At 47.4% G+C, this 22,743-nt stretch overlaps 1 protein-coding gene across 1 annotated transcript; it reads right to left on the reverse strand.

The window, feature by feature from the left end:
• Positions 1–1,216: 1,216 nt before the first annotated feature.
• Positions 1,217–20,597, reverse strand: SLC41A3 (solute carrier family 41, member 3). Its single transcript, XM_010149892.1, has 10 exons — positions 20,050–20,597; positions 14,344–14,451; positions 13,454–13,525; positions 12,522–12,666; positions 10,284–10,430; positions 7,513–7,657; positions 6,745–6,824; positions 4,809–4,943; positions 3,858–4,006; positions 1,217–1,402 (listed from the first exon to the last, which is right to left on the reverse strand). The coding sequence occupies exons 1-10, from the start codon at positions 20,242–20,244 to the stop codon at positions 1,217–1,219; spliced, it is 1,362 nt and encodes a 453-aa protein (XP_010148194.1). The 5' UTR covers positions 20,245–20,597.
• Between the last annotated feature and the right edge of the window lie 2,146 nt (positions 20,598–22,743).

Raw genomic sequence — 22,743 nt, forward strand, 5'->3', positions numbered from 1 at the left:
GGTTATTATTAAATTTGAGGTCCAGCGGCATTTTTTGAATGTCTGATCCATGTCCTCAACTCTTGACTCTTAGGCATCTTGTTATCGGGAGGACCATGCTGCTTCTTTGATTTCAGTAAGAATTGGCTGCTTTCAGCCCCACAAGCCTCCCTGACGTGTTCCTGGCAGCACAAGACTGCCAGCCTGGAGCAAGCACCTAAGGAGTCCTTTGCCAAATCCTCACCCAGCCCAGCACTGTCCTTATGCACACATGCAGATTCTAGACTCGTCGCAGAGCAATTGTTAATGAATGGAGGGCGAGAGAATGGGCTTTAATGCTCACCTGAAACGTGGGCTGCAAAAGGCTGCTCTCCATTAGGAAACACTGGTTTTCCTGAAGCCCTATTAAAATGGTGTTGTCCAACTCTGGATGAGAAAGAAGCGAGCAAGAAGTTCTACCTGACAAGTTTGAACTAGAAACAGGCAGAGCCATGGCAAGAAAAAAACACCCCTAAGTCCACAGTATTACCTTTTTTAAACCACTTTATTTGTGTGTGTGTTTCTATAAACATTTTAACTACTGGACATTTCATAAACCGTAAAAACAAACTGTCCTACCCCCAGAATGCAATCAATCCGGCTCGTCGGTCAGACCACAGCGACGCTGCCAGCGCAGGTAGGTGGTATCCTAAGATAACCTCCCGCTGGGCACAAGCCAGCGAGGTGCTCGCTGCGGCAGATCCTGAGCCTCTGAGCGAGGGAGAGGAGACAGGTTTAAAGACCTGGCTGCTCTCCTCCTCCAGGGATGCAACGGGAGAGAAAAGGGATGTGAATAAACAATTTGCCTTGATGTAAAGTCAGAGTCCAAGGGAGATGCTGCGACACCCCCTTGCGCCGGAGCAGCCTCGCGGGCTGTGTCAGCGCTAGGGACTGAAACCCATCAAAACACTCGTTCATTGCAAATGGACTAAATGCTCCCTGACGCCTCGCTTGCCGGCAACGGGTGCGAGCAGCAGGCGCTGCTTAAAACCGGCTTTGCTCACCTGCCAGGGCGCAGGTCTGAGTGCTGATTCCTCGTGGGCGGGTGAGCCCAGCTGTAAGGCACGATGGGGAGGAGAGATGGGGTGGTAGGGGAGGCCCAATCCAGCCGGCTGATCCAACGCTCATCACCAAGGACCCCGCTGTCCCAGAGGAAAGCACCGTACTGCACGGGTGATGCAGAGCAGTGTGTGGACTCTCAGTTCCCCAGGTTCATGTCCGTGCCATGGACGAGCCAAACCAGGCGGAAACAGATGGCCAGGAATCCGGTGCCCAGGAGATCCCCCAGGGCAGTGAGGTAGGGGATGGAGAAATTATCTGGATCCAGCGCCTTCCTCCACATCAGGCGCACAATTAGGTCAGCCACGTAGAGCAGGATTCCCACCTGAGGAGAGGCAAGACAGGCCCTGCGGTGAGGCAGCAAGAAGGTAATGCACAGCCTCCCTCAGCTCACAGCCAAAATGACGCGGCCATGGCCAAGGCACCAAGAGCTCACCGGGACCGCCGAGAGGTAACACCTTCCCCAGAGAACCACTGTTTCTCTGCGGGATCGAGCTGGGCTAGGATGGGTGGAGCTGGCTCAAACCCTTGGGCACTGCATTGCCTGGCATCAGCCATGGTGCCACAGCCCCGTGCTGCCAGCCCCAAGTGCGGGGACCACGCCTGAACTGCTCACCAGCATCGCACGCCCCTAACCAGGAGTCTGGCCACACCAAAAGCGTCTCCCAAAGGTACGGTTCCCACTTCCCATGCCACGAATGGGAGTGCTCCCGTTCGCTGCAGCAGGAACAGGGCTGATGCAAACATGCAGCCAGCCCCAAGGGACAAGTCTGCAGCCAGATTTTTTCTCTTCGTCCTTCTTTTTTCCATTAGAAATTCAGAACGTGTCTTTGCTTTTCCTAAAAGTCTCAGTGGACAACTGGAGTTTGAGGCAGTTTTTACATCAAAGTTATCCCAAGCAGCACTGACATGTTCAAAAAAAGAAAACCATTTCTTTTTTTTTTTCATCTCAACAGTTTTAAAATCTTTGTTGTGATTTCTTTTAATTCCTATTTCATTCCTGATTCTGATAAACAGATGGAGGAAAAAAAATGCTTCAGTTAAAGATTAAAGACTGACTAGTTAATTGAATTAAGAAGGGAGAGAGAGTTTGCACCCCACATCTGCGGTCCCTCCGTGGGAGACTACAGCACAACAGGAACCAAAGAGAGAGGCGGCATTTCTAAAGGTGAAAACAGCAAGCTGGGTGGGGGGAGAAGGAGGAGGAGAGATGGGTGAAGCAAATTAAATAACAGAATCACAGAAATTGAAGCTGGATGGAAACTTAAGAGTTTTTTTTATAGACCATTCCTCTGCCTCGACACAGGATCAGTTATGTCCACATCTTTCCTGATGGTCGTTTGTTTAACCTATGCTAAACGACCCCCAAAGATGGAGATGCCACACTCTCAGCAGTCAGTCCCATGGCAATTTTTTTTTTTCCCCTGTTCTTGTTTTTCCCAAGGCTTAACATAAATCTGCCTTTTACCATTTGAAACACATGATTTCATGTTGCATCCCTAGTGACCACAGAAAAAATGTTATTTTGTACCTCCCTACAGAAACTTGGTGTTAATCAGATTTTTCTCAAGCCTCTCTTCTTTGCACTAGCTAACCCCAGTCCATTCAGTCATTCTTCTCAGGTCAGGTTTTTTTAGGCCTCTGATCTTTCTCTTTGGCCTTCCTCCAGCTGACCCAAACTTTGCCCTCTCTTTCTGTCTGTCTTTCTTTATAGAAACTATAATGGAGGGGGAAAAAAGAACCAGGCTGAGCGTATTCTCCTCTGCTGGCCTCCATGGGAATCTTTCGGGGTCAGTGTCGTTGCTGGGATTCTGCTCTTTACACTGTCACTTATTCTGCGTATTTTCATGCTTGGCTCTGGTTGAGGAGTTACCTCGATGCATAAAGAGAAGAATAAATACTTTCCTTTACAACTATGGCCATGCTGCTGGGCTTCAGGTTGTGCAAAGGTCGAGAAAAACTGTTTACACACACAAGGAATTCACCCACAGACATGAGGCTGCTTGTAAGGCGAAGCGAGAAGTCAGCTACCTCACCCTGCAAATTAATGAATCACTGATTTAAAAGGGCAAGTGAAGTCAGAGCCTCTGTGAGTTTAAGCAACAGCCACAGGCGTTTCTGAGTGAGAAGGCAAAGTGTACAGGGCAGGCAAAACAGTGGAAGGGAGCAGGCAGAACACATTGGATGTACTGCCCACTGCCTACCCAGAACTTCATCTTTTGAAGATGGACTGCTCAAGCCTGGGTTTCCCATCGCTTTTGATCCACATGGCCCTGCTGAGAGGGGTCCCCAGGTCTTCACCATCATACGTGCAACTGGTTTCTAAATTGAGCGGGGAAAGCTGCTGGCTGGGGCTCACAGCCTCTCACTTGCCCCTAACTGGGATAACCAGTGCCAGACTAGAAATACCTGGGGCTTAGAGGCTCAAGGAGTGAACACACTAAAAGGAGGTACCACCTGCAGCAAGAGGTGCCTCCTCGCTCAGTGTGTGTCTGCACACTTCCTGCAGCTCAGCGGGCAAGGGTAACGTGTTCCTTATCTCACGTCTGACCCCTCACTCACCCTTGAGGGCACTTGTGCTCATCGCCAGACCCTGGCGATGTGGGTGAAATATTACCGGACCCAAAGAAGACACACGATGCTTGGGAGGAAGTACATCCGAAACTATTGGAAATGTGGGCCACTGCTGGAAGTTTTAGTGTGACTCCTGTTTAGCCTGGAGACGGTTTTGTTTTCACAGTATCTGAGAGGTTCCTTTTGGATGAGAGGTTGGGGTTTACCTGCAGCAAAGCAGCACTCAGATAGAGCATCACAAAGGTGAAGGACAGAGACGTGTGGCCTCCCTGCAGCAGGTGGATGGTGTAGAGGAACACGAGGTGCCCTGGGATAACCAGGAGGAACAGGACTCGGGCTGACTTGGAATTCACCTCTGCAGAGGACAAAGACAGAAACAGGGATGAGAATTGCTGCAGATGGTGGGGGGAGGGCAGGATGCAGATGCGTATTTTAATGCTGGTACATAGACTTGGGGCTGTCTCCTCCCACCAACCACATTGCTAATGCCTTGTCTAGATCACACAGCAATCTGGAGCATCTGCAGTATAAGCCCAGCAGCTCTGTCTCGCACTGAAACTATGTGCCAAAGACGTGCTCCATTCTGATCCGCTTCTTGCAAACACTCCTCTCAGCTGCTCTCTGCCTCCCACTGCTTCTGCTCTGCCTTGCTGAAACCCACTTTCCCAGTTTTTAGTTTGCTTTAGCAGTAACTCCCAACCTAGCAGGGAAAATCAAGAGGAACCTGCAATCTAAACTGACAACAGACCCAAAGCCAGTTTTGTTGATGATGAGGTTTATCCATTGCTGAAGATGGAGGAATTGGGGATTTTCAGCAAGGTTATGCTCTTTACACTCCTCTTTCCACAGGTGACGGCTCTAGACTGGCCATAGTTAAAATGACAGTTAGATCAAACCTGAAATTCTTTTTCAATTACTTTCTTTTGTGCTCCCTGAAGGCTAGTTTCTTTGCATGACAGTGAGGAAGTATAACACATGCTTATTTCCAAGCTGCCCACTGCAAAGATGCTTCCTCTCCGATCTGCACATCTTCCCTGTGAGGGGGAAAGGGAGTTCTGCCTCTGAAACCCACCTAGTCCTTCGCCAACCAGGCTTGACAAAGGAGCTATCTGTGATGACATGCCTTGAAACAGGAACAACTAGGGTTCAAGGTCTACCTGATGAGAAGAATGTGGTGCATGGGTTGGGCCAGTTCTGCCTCATCTTGTATGGCAAAACTCCAGGCATGCTCCAGAAGTGAAGGAATGTGGATATACGGCTGGCCTGGATGGCGACCAGATTCCCCCCAACACCTACGAGGACAAAACACATAAACCTGTAAACCACCTTCACCGCAGCAGGAAACACAGTTTAAAACTTAGCCCAAGGCGAAGTCAATCTGCACTCACATACAAGCTCGCTGACAGCAGCAGTGACAGAAAAAGACAACCTGATCCCACGTCATGGGGATGCTGCGCTATTCGCTTGGCAGTAACGGCTCTTAGAAATCAGGAAGGCTCCAGCGATTGTCTCCCTTCTGCTTTACTGGAAACACCCTCCCTTGCTTCCCAGCACCGGCTGTAAATGCCACGTGGCCTCTGAAGATGATGTAATTGCACCTGGTTTGGCGCAGTCTGTGAGCAATACCTGGGGCCAGCGGTGCAGGCAACGGCAGATACTGCTCCCGGCCACTTCTTGGATTTACCCACCCAGAGAGCCGTTATCGTTTAAAAGACAACAAACATCACAGAGTGATTATATGTCTGTCTGAAGGCATCTAACACTCATTAAATGAGAAGGAATCATATGAGAATGAATCAGAGCCCAAATATGTTAGGTAATTAAAAGGCAATTAATTCCTTCCAGACTGATTAATTCCAGAAAACACGAAAAAACAGCTACATTTTCCAGCAGAAAATAGAGGGATGATGAACTATGGAGCAAACCTCCACCACCCTGAGTACTTGCAGGCTAGAAATGCCACAGAAAAGATAACAATGAGCCAGATCCTACAGGCTTCTCATGTTTTCCCTTCCTCGAAGAAGGAAATGCTCCATCATTCGATATGAGATTTGCCAGAGTGGAATCACAGTGAAAATACTAATACTAGCTCAAAAGAGCTCAAGATGGGAGCTTTCTGAATCGCTCACTGCCACGCTTCGCAGGACTCCCCTGCACAGGCAGAGCGAAGAGCTACCTGTGCAAAGGCACGGAGCACTGCGTAACTCTGCCACCAGCTCTGCCAAACAGGTCGCCCGCCCCCACAGAGCGATGTCTGGGTCAATCATTGTTCAACTAAATTGCTGTTGAAGTACTTTCCTCATCAGGCTCTTTTTGGCTAACCATGCTGGAAAGAGTTTGTCAGCAGGGTGGCTGTCTTTATGCAGATCCAGTAAGGTGACAGCTGGGTGACACCCTCTGACGCTGCAAGAGGACACCACGCTTTGAGGGTGGCATGAGGCCAAGCCTGCCCTGGGATCGTGGGTGTCCCTGGAATGGGCCTGGCCTGCAGAACATTACAATGTCAGAAAAATAACCCAGTGGATCCTCAGCTATGCCAGGATCCCGAGCAGTTTGTACTGCTATGTGTGTATATAAAAGTGCTGTGAGGCTTCAAACATAAATATACACACAAAAGATGTTGACATATATATTAAAATCCCTATATATACCTTTCTATATATTTACACACACCTATAATCTTAATGTATTAATCGTTATCAACAATCTGTATAAGGGATGATTGCACAGCTCAAATTGCTGAGTGGAGAGAGACAGGGAAAATGGATTTATTCTGACATCCTTAGTAGGTTTGATATTATGAAAGTAAAAGGTGCCAGCGTAGCTCTCAGGGACAACTACCAGATGCTGTTAACCCTTCCCACAGCTGTGCCAGTATTTTTCAGCCTTGCCTGCTATTTTGCTCCAGAGGCGCTTCAAGATAGGAGTAAGTAGGGATGTAATGGGGACCAGTAGCTTCACTTCCACTCATGAGGGGAGCAGGGACTTGAACACAGACCTCTGTGTAGGGGCAACAGTGGATACCATAACCCTGGGGCAGTAGGGTGAGGTATAAATAAAAGCATGCATAAACCCGTCCCCTGCCCAACCTACCATTAATCACAGGTGTGAAAACTGCCATGCCTTCAAAGTTTGGGTCAGTTACAGTTTTGTCCAAGATGAGCCCACCAATGCTGTTAAAAAAGGACAGGCAATGAGGGTGGATGAACCTCTCTTCCCAGGGCAATTCCTACGCTGTGAAAATAGCACACTGAGAGGAGTCACTGCTGCTTCTCCATTGCCAGAGCTGGACACGTTACTCCTTTACAGCTCAGTTTTCACCAATAAATAGGCTTACAGTTTTTGGTAATGGCATAAAGATATCAGGAAGACCTCCCTGCCCACCCTTGAGCAAAACTGAGAGTAGCCAGGGAAGCTTTATCATCCTCCCCAAAAGTTTTGCTACACTTCTACACTGGTCTTAGCAGTTTTTTTAAAATTCTGTCCCAGATCTCAGCTGGGTCTGAAAGAATGAACTACCTGGTTCTACATTCACCAGTCTTCTGTCTTTAGAACTGCAAAAAACAAGTCTGAAGTCTATTTGTGTTATCATCTCCCTTTCTGGTTTCTTGGCTTGCACCCACATGGTGCATAGATGTATGAGTGAGACTTAAAATGACAACTTGCTTTTTCCAGTCATTTGGGGGCTCCCTAGCTGCTATTTCACAGCCTGCTGGAGGGCCACCAATGGCTGAGAAGCACTGGAAAAACACCCTTCTGCTGTTCCCTCCAGATTCACCTTTGATGGCTCTTCTAAACGAGCAGGGAGTCTCTCTGCAGCACACACACACGTGTGGGCTCGGGAACAGTTCCTCAGTTTACCTGCTGATGCTCATTGCAACAATGACCGGCTGCCATCCAGATTTCAGGACTTCAGCAAGGGAAGGACTTTGCTTGGCAATAGCAACCCAGAGAGGGATCATGACAATGAAGACAGCACAGATCAGAGGAGAAAGGTATTTCATATCTGGCAAGGAAAAGAAATCTTGAATTAAACACCCCTGGCTTCACAGGTTGCCAAAATCATATTGCACAAAGTCTGGAAGAAAGGCAGCAGGGTTCTTGCTCCGACTGAGTTACATTAGTAGAAAAATCACATGAACCAAGATATTCCCCACACAACCACCTCGCTCCACAACAGAAATCCATAATTAACCCCTGAAACTTGCTGCTAGAGGATGTTATTTGAAAATCAGCAGGATTCAAAGCAAGTTATGTTTGAAGATGAGCAAGTCTCCAATTCCATCTCCAACTAAGCAAGACAAAAAGTTACAAAATTTGTGGCTTCAGGGTACAAATCAAACAGCAGGGCAAGGAGGAAACTCCTGTGTGCAAGCTGCATCACACAACAGACACCTCATGCCTTCACCTAAAACAAGAGGCAATAGGTACTTTTGGTGACAAGCTAGCAGAATTGCTGAGCAGCTGGTCTGCTCTATAGGAACAAATGCTCTCTTGCACGTATACACCAGTTAAGACCCAGGGTTTCTTTCGTGCAAGCTTACATGTGTTTCCATTAGGTGCTTTTTCCATTCAGTAGGGGCATAACCTTGAAGTGACCTTTAGAAGCAAAGGAATTAAAAACATAAGTAGACGTGCAGCACTAAAAGAAAATAAACATGACTCAGAAGCATGGGAAACACCTTCAAGCAATGGGGATGATGCCAACCCTTTTGATATAAAAATGCTTCTTCAACAAAGCTCTCCATCTGGTCTCCGTGTTGGGGCCAAAGCCAGCAGGTTGTAGCTCAGATTTTGCAGGTAATGGGGGAAGACGAAGCAGGCTCAAAATGTGCATTTCTCACAGTGACACTGCCAGAGCCTCAGGCTACCTGGATGAGGTAGCACTGATGCGATGACATCTTCTATGAATCAAGTGCTTTTACACAGAGGTGGACTCTTCACATGTGGCTTTCATCAGTACTGAAATGCAACCACTTCTGGGGTGTAAATAGCTGCTGTTTTGTCAGTGTACTTTACCACCTGGAGTGGTCACTTAGGACAGATGGGTTGTATGACAGACGTAGCTGCGGTACAGGATCTCTCACCTCCCCTCCTTGTTGTTTTAGGCAATTAATTCCTTCTTAAATAATGCAGACACTGAGCACTGGAGTCTATCAAACCTTATCAAAGCCCACAGAAAGACTCCTGGTAGGAAGAATGGACTTCAGCCTCCACATACCAGTTCTGCCACATTCTCTCACGAACAGCCCATAAGCAAGCGGCAACCCTTCAGCTGGTATCTCCACTATGCACGACTGGGAAGAACCAGGGCTGATTTTTAAAAAATCTAAAATCTTCATTGGCAAAGGAGTATTCCGCTGAAGGAGATGGTGCTGCATCAGATGGCACATAGTACTCCTCCAAACTTTACAGACTCACTGGTGGTTTTGAAGGATACATTTTGGTAGGACCCAGAAGTTGTCACAGCATGACCTGTCCCTTACTACACACTGAGGAGGGAAATGGATTTATTCAATCACCATCAACAGTGTTTTCCCTCTCCCTGCTTCACTTCATGCTCCCACTGACCTGGTGGCTGTGTGGTGAGTATTTTCCATCTCAAGAGGCTATTTAAACTACTCTGAAAACATCACAAATGCTCTCTGGTCACAGCCATAGAGGTTATCATGTTGTTCTGCCATGTGCTCCCTGGGAGATATTATCAGGGGTGTAGTGACTGAAAGACAAACTAGCTTTACGGTGTGATGGCGTCACGGAAAAAGCCTATTAAAAATGCACCTCTGAAGCTCAAGGAGGACTGGACGGAAGCGATTCGTGGGCCTCTCCCTGCAACGTGTGTTCCTTCGCTCCCTGGCGTTCTGGCATACGGAACGAGTTACGCAAACTGAGAACAGCTGCCCCGCTGCTTCTGCTCACAGTCTGAAGCAACAGTTTGGGTTTCAAATGATACTGAGTTTGCTGGGTCTTTTTATTTTCCTGTTTCTATTCTGGTTAGGCTCACAGTAAATAGCCTAGCACTTTATAAGCAACAGTCAGGCACATATCATCAAATTGCATCACATTTTGAGCTTTTCAGTGTCAACAGGTGCCCAAGTCTTTGCCAATCACAGCTAACCCCACAGTCACAACTCCTACTCAGAGCCCTGTGAGCATAAAACAATGAAGGAGTGCCTGCCTCCCTCCCTCCCTTCAAGATGATAAAACCTTATTCATCCACAACTCTCCACAAGAGAAGATACAATAATATTTTACAAATGCCAAACCCCTGAAATAGCTTTGTGAGGAAGGACCTGCTATTACCCATCCACAGAAAGTAGTTATGCTTGGCTAGCGACAGATGCAGGAACAGAGTCAGTGTCACATATGTCAACCTTCTGCTCCAAAGCTATGCAACACACGTCTGTCATTTCTTTGACAAATCCCAGTTGTGTTTCTTAGGTTCTGCCAGGCTCTGCCTTTTGGTTTGCTACTAAAGGACAGCCTGGAAGAAGCCTCTGGTCATTTTTCTACCCCAGTGGCATGACAGCCTCCATTCTGAAACATCCCAGAAACAGGTAAGCACCCTGAAATAATTTCAAAAGGATTCATCCCTCCCTTGCTGAGCTGCAAATCACTGCTAAACACTGTACCTATGTATTTGAAGAGTGTACTGCTGATTCCCGCCAGCAGGGAAAGGGTTATCAAGTCTCCAAGGCTTGCTGCTATGGGTGTGGCGACATTGTCTGGATTGATCCCAACTTTCCTTGCTCCGATGATCACACCAATCATCACCAGACCTAGAGAAGACACAGAGCAGGCATCAGAGAATACATCCTGCTGTGTTTCACCCCAGAGCTGCTGTTCTGGATCCCAGAGGGATGTAGGGTCTGGGAAAAGCAAGTAGCAGATTGACTGTAGCGATACCATGCAGCTGTAGACTGGACATCCCCAGGAATTTGTCCTCTTGCTTTCACCAACCTGAAGGGCACGACTCTGCCCTTATGAACTAAACCAAAGGCCCAGAGGCACACAGCAAATTCCAGGGATCAAAGGAGATAGCAGTGGGCAGCCCAAATGTAGAAGCTCCCCTCCCGAGCAGCCTAATCTTTGCTGCCTTGAAGCAGAACCAGGCACGAAGCACACTCATAGATAAGCACGCAGCAGCCTCCTGGTGTCATCCCCTGCTCTGAATTCCACAGCACAAAGATATTTTCCATATTAGACCAGAATTTCTTTGGGTTTGAACCACCAAGGAGCAACAAGCTTCCTTACAGCAGCCTGAATTAGCCTTTTGGCATGACCATCAGACTGACCCTTCATGTCCCACAGTCTTTGGGGCTGCTTGCATTTGCACTAGGTGGATGTTGATGCTGTGAGCAGCTCCAGAGTCAACGGGTTAAAGAGGTGACCCACACCACCTTTCTTCCTGTGTCCTCTGAGCTGCACTTAGAAAATTCAGCTACTTTTCAGCATTATTTCAGCAAGTTCTACTTGCCCAGGTAAGTTAATGAGCACAAACCCCAAACCCTGATGAACAAGTGGGAATCCTTCAGCCACCAGACCACTCACGGGCCTATGGAAGACCCACCTGGAATAAACCCTGCCTGGACAGCTTCCGCTGCTGTGTGACTTGCAAGGGCAGCCTTAAGACAAGACACAAGACATCTCTTCAAAGTCTTTCTGGGGCTGCCAGGATGCACCAAAGGAAGCCTGAGAAATGGTAGTTATCCCCAGCTCACCACCTCTCAGTGCCTGTTTGCACAGGCCCACCAACGCTGAGCCTGCACAGGGGCATGGGCTCCCCCCCTAAGAAATGCCATCTTCCCTAATACAACATCCCTTATACAGAAGCACGTCCTCACACAACATGGCATTCTCCACAAAAACCCTCCCAAACACCCACACTCCCCTCCCCACAGTTCATGCTGCTTCCCTCCCTGCTCATAAAAACAGCAGCTTCCCATCACGCACACCCACGCCGAGGCCACCTGTGACCATGCCCAGGGCAGAAACCAATGCTAGCCGAAAGCCTGTGACGGTTCGGCAGCAAAGCCTCTCTGTATCACACCGAGCAGGGAGATGGAAGGGAACAGTTTAATGAAAGCTGGGCTGCTGGTTTTCTTGTAACAACTGCCTCATCCCGTGTTTTTCATCAAAGGCATCTACAGTCACCCTGTGACTCCAGGGGCAGGACACGCACTTGCTCCAACTTGTCCCTTTCACTCGGGAAACGTGCTGTATCCCCCTCGTCCGGCTCCCTCCATTCAGGGTGTCATGCTGCCCTCCTATGGCAGACCGACACACCATCCTCCTCAGCCCACACCGAGCAGCTCCCACCCATCCCATCCCATCCCATCCCATACCATCACCCATCCCACTTCCCTTGCGAGGGGGAGAGCCAGGGGAGTGGACTGCCCGGTTCGGAGCTCACAGGCACAGGGCTGGCCACAACCCTCTGCGGGGTGTGGGGCCAGAGGAGACCACCCGAGTATGGTCTGGAGCTGCCTGCTAACAGACTCGCCAAACCCCGCTTTCTGCACGGCCTGAGTTCACTCTCCCCTAGGAAAGGGCCAGTGTAGACGGCCGACACGTCACCCAGGGCACATGGAGAAAGTGTGTGTGTGCACCCACGCAGAGCACATGGAATTTTCTGCTATCAGGTGAAGTGGGCCATTTTGATCGCTGCTGTGGATGCTGAGAGCCCAGCAAACAACAGATTCTGGGAGAAGAAAAGCAAAGGCAGGATGCAGAGGGCGTGAAAGCAGCAGACTAATGCTCCCTACTCATGCCAGACGGAAGGGACGTCAGCTGGGCTGCCCTGGTAGAAGGGACAGTTTTTCCCGCACCTGAGTGCTGCATGTTTGATCTGAGGCACCAAAACGACTCACCAAGAGACAGTGCAGCTATGAAGGCTGTGGTGACGCTGCTGGCACACAGCACGGCAGCCTGGCTCAGCTCCACAGAGCCCTTGGAGATGGCTCCCAGGATCACAGCAGCAACAGCAGCCAAGAGTCCCACCACGGTGGCCTGGACCTGAGGGCCAAAAGACAGCTGTTGAGCAATCGTCCCTATCTGCTCCCAGGCAGTTCTGGCTCCATGCGACCGCAGCATTTCCACCCAGCCAGGAGGGCAAAGCCTTGCAGAGATGCTGATTGCTTATGTATTGAAGCAGCATCCCTGTAAGTCTCCACTAGATTAAAAAAAAAAAATAATCCTGACAAAGTTTGGAGAAAAACTGTGGAGGCCTGCAAAGGGCAGATAACATTTCAGCAAAGGACACTGAGTCCATCAGCAAAGGAATAGACCTGGTCAACACAAAAATGGGCTCCCCATCAACACAGCACTCCTAGAGAGCTGAAAGCTGTGGAAGGAGATAAGGGAAAGCACACAGACACACGTTGCAAGCCCTGTGGCCTCGTCATGTGCAACCTCTAGGCTGGTTGCTGGATTTGAACAAGCGGAAAGACCGACAAGAGGCACATTTCTCCCATCTCTCCCCTCCTGCCCAAGGCTGATTCCCAAACTGCCAGTAAATGACAGGTATTAGCTAGGGGCTGTTGTGAAACAGGGACTGTGCTGCAGCTCCCCCTGCAAAAGGAGTACTTTTTCATTATTTCAGTTTCTCCACAAAGTCAGTGAATGTGTAGATGTGTTTTACAGCCAAACAACAAGCTCTGGGGTCACACGGAACTTTAGCGGAGGTCAAGCCCTGCCTCTGTTGAGAATACCTGCCCCAAATCAACATCTCTGTTGGGAACAGATGCTGTTCAGCTGCAGCATAGCAAAAGGGCCTTTTTCTTCTCTCGCTGAAGTGACTCACCTGGATAAGGGCTAAATTGCAGGTAGCCATTTTCCATTGCTTCTGGGCATCATCCATCTGTCCAGTGTTAGCCTAGGAGCCAAGAGAGACACCCTGAAAACCTGTTCCTGTGGCACAAGTGGCTGCTGAGGGCAGTTTCACCTGGTTCCTCTGGGAAAGGGGCTGCAAAAGCCAGAGAAAGGCCAGTGCAGGTCTGCATTTCCCAGCCTTCCCTGCACTTCCTTCTTGACGTATCTCCATGATGCCCAGTGTCCTGGGAGCATCAGAGGCTTACATGGAGGTGCAGAGACATTGCAGGGCACCCAGCTAAAGGCAGAGTAGGCACATCCACTATATCCCGCACAGACCAAAAGGTGAATAAATTATTATTTTTACTCTTTCATTCCCCCTAAAGTACTCTGTTAAGCTCCAATTTCTCCTGAGACATGCAATACAAACAGGCCAAAGTAAACAAAACTGCTTAGGGAGATTGGAAAGATCAAATCCAGAGTAGCAAAAGGTACCCAAAGAAGCCTCAGTCTGCTGCCCCCAAGGTAGGATTGCTGGGAAGCCCTGGGTCTCTCAAGGACCAATACCCACAGAAAAGAAACCCAGTACTGAACCTGACAGCCCTGGCTTTATCGCCTTCATGTGTTCCAGGGCCCCAAATATCAGCAACTGGCCACCCAGGGATTAATTCACCTTCAAAGAGAAGATGGAAATTCCCTGTTCCAGTTACAAAACGAGAGCAAACAGATTATTTTAATACTCACACCCCACTAGTTTCTACTTAGCAGAAAAGGGCACGTCTCATACATACAGTGTCGTTATAGAAAAGCAGAGTCTCCCGATGTCTCCTGCTAATCTCCCCTCTCCCCACACACACCACCGCCGCCCTTGTTAACACTCACAGCAGTAGAGAGCCTGGATGCCAGCGTCATCTCAAGATTACCCTTCAGGCCAACCAGGGCAGGAACCAGGATAAAAACTTCTGTAATTGTCCGAAACACTTCCCAGTGCTGGAAGGAAGAAAAAAAGGAAACAACCTCAGTTTGTGATGCTGACCAGTCTAATGCTGCTGCTTCAAAGGGGAGTAGGTTCCCACCTCGCTACCTGCTCTCCAGGTACCTGCTATGCACATAGGGACAGATGCTACCCTGGTTGCATTTTGGGAGCGAAGGAAGGAATTTGCAGCTTGCAATATTCTTCCTGATCTCATGCACAGCAAAGCACTATCTTAACAGGGAAGGAACCTTCTTCCTGAGGGCAGCAGAAGAATTCAGAAAGCCACAAATTAAAATGTGCCTTTAGCATTAGCCAAGAACAACATGAAGAATAATTAGGGTTCACAAGCCAAATGAAATACAGCATGAGCATGCCCTCCATCCCTTGTACCAACACTAGATATGGAACGCCTATTCCTATCCAGACTCATAAGAATAAACATGAAGATCTGGAAGTGATCGAACAACAAGAAGTTTTGTCTGTCTGTTTTTACCAAACTTCTAACTAAGCATCTAAGACTGGTGGTAGGAGGGAAGGAGGTTTTTGTATCTCTTCGCCACAGGCAGTTCCTAAATTTTCCTGTTACAAAGCATGTTCCCAGCACAGCTGGAAAAAGGATTTTGAATTAAGATATCCCATAAGCCTGAACTGCTGGGCCAATATCTTGATTACCATTGCTCCTCTGAAGCTGAACTGTACAACGCTGTTGAATCAGCTGCAACACTAGAAATGATCTGAAACCTTAAGGAACTTTGTTGATTAACACGTCTTCTTTAATTTATCTACCATGCAGTGCCTTGGAACATAATTCATTCACCCCCCTGTGCATTCAAGGATCACTTGAATCAAAGACCCACTGCAGCCAGAGAGTCTCACATCAGGATGAAATCACAGAGCAGCTCACTGTGAAGTAAAACCAACAAGCCCAATATCTAAGAGCAGAGTACAAGAAATAAAGAGCAGCTGCAATGAGTCAGACCAAAGGTCCATCTAAGCAGTCAAATTCAGATGTGTAAAACAAGAATCTACAAACGAAAGTAGACGGGATAATTTTCCTTTGTATTTTCCAGCCTACGACCAACTGTCACAGGGTACTGAGCTGGTGTGGAGAGGGGGGGTGGTTTCTACACGCTTAGCAGTGTTCAAAGGATTTCTCTTTCAACTAACCATCCCATCTCCTGCCTCCAACCCACATCCTGGGGCAAAAATTTCCATAGTTTAGCTACATGTCATGTGAAGGATCAACCTGTTCATTAATTCTGACTTGTCAGTGACTAGTGTCATATGACAGTCCCGAATTCTGGCACTAGAGGACACAACAAACAGATCCCTGCCCACCTTCTCCACATCCATCGGTTTTCTATAAACCTGAAAATCCAGGAGCTTGAACAGACTCAGTAAATGTCGACACATTCAGCCATCAGCCTGTTGGGAAATGTATATGGGGTGTAACGGCGCGGTGTTTTGCTCTGGTTGTGTCGTGGGAAGCTGTGGGAAGCTGGTGGTGTGGCTGTCTGCTGGGAAGACCTCACAGCTTCCTTCTGAGTCAGGATGAATGAAAGTGGGGTTGAGCCAGCCCTGAGCATGTGGTGCAAGACACCTCTCCAAGGTGCAGATAAGAGGCCAAACATTATTATCAATATAAAAAAGCACATTTCCTGGATTGGTGACCTGAAAACAGGCACATTTCAAAATGTTAAAGGTAAGTTACTGTTGAGTAAAAAACAAACAGGAGAATAGTCACCTTATTTGACACGCTACAGTTTTGTTCAAATTTGTTAATATGGAACTTAAATACTTGATAAAAGCTAGAGGCAGACATCTCTCTTAAAAATTCAAATGCCCCTCTCTCCTCCCTCTTTAATTAAGAATAAAGATCCAAACACATCTTTGACACTTTCAAAAGAGGAGAAAAAACAGACTTCATAGTCACAATGTAAAAAACCCCAATCATTTAAAATACGCACGTGTGCAGACAGTCATATTTAAGACCTTGCATATTTTGCACATAAAAAGACATATAAATAAAAAGCAACAGAAAACCTCAACTGTTTATATTTTCTGTGCATGTCACCTTTGGGAAATATGACCTTGTTACATCAATGTAAGCTCCAATCCTTGTGCTCATGATGAATTTTGCAGGTCTTGAGCCATCATGACAGAAGTTTCAGCATGGGAGGCATGATTTTTTGGGATTCTGCCCTACATATAATTACACTGAAAGGCTTTGAACAATTAATAAAGAATCACACAACTGTACTAATAAAAAAGCTGACTTAATTGCCTCCATTTGAGCTTCATTAGTGACTCACAAAAACCCTAAGGACAGATTTGTAATGATTTATACCACAGTAGCCAGGACTCCATTGTTTTATAGACTGCAGAAATACAGAATAAACAGATGATCCCTGTGCCATCGCCTTGCAGGACTGTCAGCTGGAGGAGTAGGTGAATGTGGCAGGTTAGAGCTGTGCAGGCATGGAGCTGCCTGAATGAAGACAGCTGAGTTGAGTCTAGGAAGTGTCTCTGTCCTTCAGGATAGAAACTGGCTTAGACTGAACAGAAACATTCCCTGCAGAACTGAAAACCCACAGAGGGACACTGAGCCAGAAAAAGATTCTTTCCCACTTCACACCCCCATAATGTTGTTACAGCACTAAAGCTCAACTCTGAACAAACCTGGTTACCTCATGATCCAGTGCAGCTGCTCCCCATGCCAGCAGGATCTGTTCTTGAGGTCCCATAGAGGAAGAGAGGCTGTGATGCACTGAGACAGTGTCCCCAGCTGCAGTCCTGCCCCACTGTCCCTCCTTACAGTCCCACAGTCCCAACCATGTCCTGTTACCTCTCCCAGGCACCTGTCCTCCCATGGCAGCAGCTAAGAAACCTCAGAGGTTTTCCACTGCCCTGAACAAATCAATAGAAGCTGTCCCTCCTTACATTGCCCCCACTGCCCTGAACAAATCAATAGAAAGATCAAAAGATCCTGGACTATAAAATGCAAGCCAGTTCAAAATCCCTTTCAATGCTAATCATCTCATGGGCTTTCATCAACAAAGGACAGGGATATCTCATGTCTGTGACTTCCATTTGGACTGTGTCCCACTGCAGTGGTGTGGGAGGGGAGAATGGAAGGGAAGCTTTCCTCATGAATTCTCTGGTTTGAAATCTGATCGTCCAGCTTCAGTATGATTCTTTGCCTCATTGTAGAGGAGTGGGCCAAACACTGGCAGTGCTCTGCAAGGTCTCCAGCAATGCCAGCCAGCCTGGATTTACCAGCTGGCCAAGGCTCACTGGAGCAGAGGCTGAAATGTGCAGCAAGAAAAGACCCCTACCACGCTACCAGCCCTGCACAGAGACTACATCATCTGCACAACCAAGAAGAGAAAATGGCAGATGGCTATTTCTTTGGGAAGCCTTTTATTCTGGTATGAGACCTGGGTTGGAGCCTGGGAGTCAACTGGACTAGACAAATCTCTCTTCTTGATTATTTTTATTTTATAACAGTAACATGAACAGTCCTTGGTTTTATCCCAGGACAGATCAGAAGCTGCTAAAATCCTGAAAAGTTTGATAGGACACAAACAAGCAATTTCCACTTTGTTCTCCTCATCAGCCCTGCAAACGAGAGAGCTGGTTGGACTTCCAGCACAGAACCCCATTATTTCAAGGTATTTTGTATGTAACAAACCAAGTGCAGCACCATTAAACTCACATGTATGCTGTAGGTACCATCCTTGAGCTTGCCCATATATCTCCCTGTCACTTCCCAAGAATGTTTTGCAGTGACTGCCAACAGGGCAAAGCGTTCCTCAGTCAGACCACCCCCTGAAAAATGGGCAAATCACAGACTCCTGGACTAGAAAAACCTGTAGTTTCAGTTGTGTGAGCCTTTATGATTACCAATAGGAGTCTTATGGTACCTGGCCTCACGCAGAACAAATTTAGTCTCAAGTTTTAGTTGGAGAGAACTGTGAGTTTCTAGCTCTCACACTTGCAGGAAGAAAAACTGAAAATAAGCAGCTCGGATACAAAAAGGCACAGCAGAATAATCCAAATCTTTAAAGGGTAAGATCTCTGGATTTTCCCAGCTGCCGGTTTTGTTTTTCACTATGGGGTTGTGGATGCCACGGCAGCTTACCTCACGAACATCTCCTCTGCCAGTGGTGACTCTCAGTGCACTAGCTCCCTCCTCTGGGAGCTGCACCCACTGACTGATGGCTTCTATTTCAACACAGTTGGAAACACCTTCCCCAAAAAACACGCTTCCGATTATTGTGCTTCATGTGTGACCCCAATTCTAAGAGTCTAGGGAACAAATACACAACATAGACTGTGCTTTGGTACTTAAAGGACACATGCAACATAGGTGTTCATGGCTTGTGTTTTCCATCAGTTTGGATATAGTTACGTTGCTGAACAGAGCCCAAATCCTAGCAAGTGCATTCGATTTCTTTTAAACAAACACCTGTTCACTTGCCAAGGGTATGGAGTGGGTTTGTACTATGTCTGTACCCTTCTCTGAGACACCTGGCCAAAGATAACTGCTAACTATTAGCATAACATCTTGGGTAGTTTGAAACTTCTGTAATGCTGCAAGACAGGTCCGTGCCTAAGCACAAGGTGGAGATGACAAACACAGCACAGTAACAGTGTGTGCCAGTCCAGTTAACCCTTCTTTGATATTCCTCCTATTCACTTTAGTTCAGCTTCTCTGCTTTCTTTGTTTCTTCCAGTGCAAGAAAAAACAGCAAGGTATTGTCTTTCCAAACACTCAAGTATCCATATTTAGCTCCTGCTGTGGTACTAACGCCAGAGAATCCAATGTACTCCAGTGAGCTCAGAGTGCAGGATATATCCTTGGGAAACTCTGCCAGCCTTTTGATTTGTAAATCCACTGGCATGAGATGCCCAAATTAGATCAAATTCTGCATTTCTATTTGTGCCACTGGTACAAAGGAAAGACAGATGGGATAGATTCTGGTTGTGGGCACAAGGGTGTAAATTCAGCAGCACTCCCAGGAAATAAATGGAAGTTATTCCAAATTTACACCTGCCTCAGAATCTGGCCAAGAAGCACTCCGTTTAGAGGCAATGCTAATCTTTTTATGCTGGCATGCCTCTCATCACAGTATCTAAATGCCTTCTAGACCAAAGATTACATTAGGTTGTTTGCAAAGAACTTAAAGCATAAACTTGCTCCTAAGTGAGACAGGTAGTTCATAACAACCCTGACCTAGATCTCCTTATCAGCAATTTTTGACGGAAAGAAATAGTATCATGCAACAGGGGAATACAATGCAGTCTGATTCCAGTTTCTTCATAGCAGTCATCACCGGAGAGAATAGCTAGATACAGTAAAGGGAGCACCCAGTCTAACATACTGAGGGCAGCGTCAGGCAGCCTGTCTGAAAGCCACCAGCCCACTTTACAAGGAGCCCATGTACCGACCTAGAGATGGATAGTGTCTTTCTCGCACAGCAGAAGCCAACCACCGTACAGCTGACTGGCTGCTAGAACCACACACATCAAAAACAAAACCCACCAAATACTCAAGGTCAGTGAAGTAGCCCACCCTCTCACTACAGAGTTGTCTAACCACATGTACCTACTTGAACAACATCCATCAAGAGGCCAGCAGCTACCATGCCCAAACCAGCCAGAAGGAACGGCACGAAAATCTGGGAGGCAATGGAGAATGAAGTCTCTGGGAGAAATCCACTGGCTGACCTGGTCAACTTGCAGGTGAAACCTCTCAGCTTCTTGCCATGAAAGCACAGTTCCAGTTGTAACTGGGTGACCACCATGGTGAAATACCATTACCCCATGCTCAGCAGGGCCAGTGGGGGAGATTAAGACATCACACAGATCCTCCTGGTAGCTCTCTCCAAAGTCAAAAGAAATGTTTTTCCTCAGACTATAGCAATGATGCCAGATTGCTTTAGCTTCTTCTCCTTCTAGGAGCACATCCAGAGGGTTGCAGCAAGGGTATCCTCCAAAGTTGACTCAGCTGGGTTAAGCCCAGGTGGCAGCAAACTTGACGGACACTACTTCTTCGAGTTATATCCAGAGGGGAAATTAAAAACAAGAAAAGAAGATTGCAGAGGTGCCTGTGGACGAATAGAAATGAGCCCACACCCCATTCAGCTCCCACCACCTCGGTAAAAACCAGTAAGACCTGCTCAGGCTACAGCACTGAAAGAGTGACAGGTCATGCAAGAATCCCTCAGCGTGCTCAAACGCACTAGTGTCCTTTCTCCTCAGGTTACATTTCTTGTCCGACTGCGGCTTGCCTTTGATACGATGGTTTAATATGTAAGCCTGCTGTGAACCAGCCCCAGTTCCCTCACTCCCACCATAAGCAACGTTGAACTTTTCTCAGTGTCCCAAGGCCGAGGAGGTGGGGAATTAACAACCAGGATCCGTTTTGCTCTCCCTTCAAGGTGACGAAAGGTCAAGGAAAACATGAGTCCACATTTCTCACAGCTGACGATATTACGCAGGTCCCATCCCCAGGCAGTGACACAGCTAAGCCGGCTGGTGAGAGAAGATCTGCCCTTCTAGACCCTAGCCTCTCTTGTCCCCTCCATGGTCTCCGCGGCATGTAAGGATCGGTCTATGCCAGCTATACCTCTGAATGACTGGCTTTCAGGGGGGGGAAAAAAAAAAAATCCAGAGAACCAGCCAATAAGCTTCAAAAGCGAACACCCTTATCTGCTGTCATCACTTCAACTTTCTGCTAGTTTGCAAAGGCCAAGATAAGAGTCATAGCCAGAGCTTATTTAAGGTAGCTCTGTAATCTCACTACGCCACAGGCAAGGGAGAGAAAGGGTGAACATTTCCACGGCATGCTGTGAGCTGGTCTCCCCTCCTGTCCCAGAGAGAAACCCTCCGCTTTTGCATACTCCCCGGAAATCTTTGAAAGAGGGGATCTCACCCCAGAGTCTCCATGGTCAAACTGCTGACGTGTTTAAGAACCAGAGCGGCATCACGTCCACAAACAAAGATTTTGTATCCTGCTCAGTGAAGACTGAAGTGTGTTTTTCAGCTCAAAGTCATGCATGCAGGGAAGGGAGTCGGGGGATTCTGCTGGGGCTCCTTTCTGATAATTAATTTGGGCAAACTAATTGGACCAGAGGAGCAAAAAGCTTTAAAATCACAATTTAGGATGGAAGGGCACAGGATTGGTTTAATACATTGGCAACTGAGCTTTTTCACTATTCAACCACAGGTTCAAATCCAGCCATGCCCTGGTGAAAGCACGTGAGTGAAAGCAAGTACTCACTGGTAGGCATGAAAGATTCAGGTTTCTCAGTTTCGTTCAAATTCACTGTTTAAACTACATTGCCTTACTAACACTTTTTGTATTAAACAACCCCTTCCCTGACACACTCTTCAGAGAGATGTAATAATGACTTGTGGACTCTGTCCTTGTGACAGGGGCCCCAGCTTGGAGCTAAATGCACTGTCAGGATTGGACAGAAGAAGATAAATAGGGAACTGAGGAAGTTCTCAGGCATTTGGATGGTGCATTTCTTCTGGCCTGAATTCATGCAACCAAAGCACAAAGCCTGATGGGCTGAGATGGCACAGCAGATCCCTGCAAGCGTGGCAGGGTGGAAAACAAGCTCTAGCTACAGATGGGAGACTCTGTCCTTCACTGCTTTCTAGGTTGATATTTTGGTACAGTCCCTGAAACCTTCTCTACTTCTGGCTGGCTTGGCATGTGTACATGGGTCTCTTCCACCTAACAATGGTCTGGTTAGCTGAAAGCTAACAAGGGACTACATTTCAGCTAATGTAACTGGGGGAAAAAAGCCCACAATAGCTGGAAGAGGGAGGTTAATAAAAATCCTGTAATAACCATACACGACCCACCCTCTTTATACCAGCCAGGAACTGAGAAGTCATAACATGAAGGCCCAGTTCAGCTTAGAAACTCACAGGGGCTTCAAGGAAATAAAGGACAACCTCTGGACAACTACCATGGGTTTTCAAAGGTCTAATAATGTGCAGACCTAGGCCCATATGTCACTGTATATGTCAGCAGGCAGAAACGTTAATGTAAAGGAAATATTAACGAGCCAGAATGACTCAAGTGCCATTAAAAAAACACAGCAGCAACACATCCTGTACTAATGCATCAGCCTGGCAGGGTTTATGAGTTTATCACGCTTCGGCTCTTTCTGTTTCTAAGCAAGCACCATAAAAAGCCTTCAAGCGATGAATCAGTATGCAGAGAAGTAATTGGTTCAGGTGACCTGCGTGTGTACACTGGGTCACTTTGTTATGCATTTAAGGAGCCT

This window comes from Eurypyga helias, unplaced genomic scaffold (assembly GCF_000690775.1).
Source record: "Eurypyga helias isolate BGI_N326 unplaced genomic scaffold, ASM69077v1 scaffold31700, whole genome shotgun sequence".
NCBI classification, from domain to species: Eukaryota; Metazoa; Chordata; class Aves; order Eurypygiformes; family Eurypygidae; genus Eurypyga; species Eurypyga helias.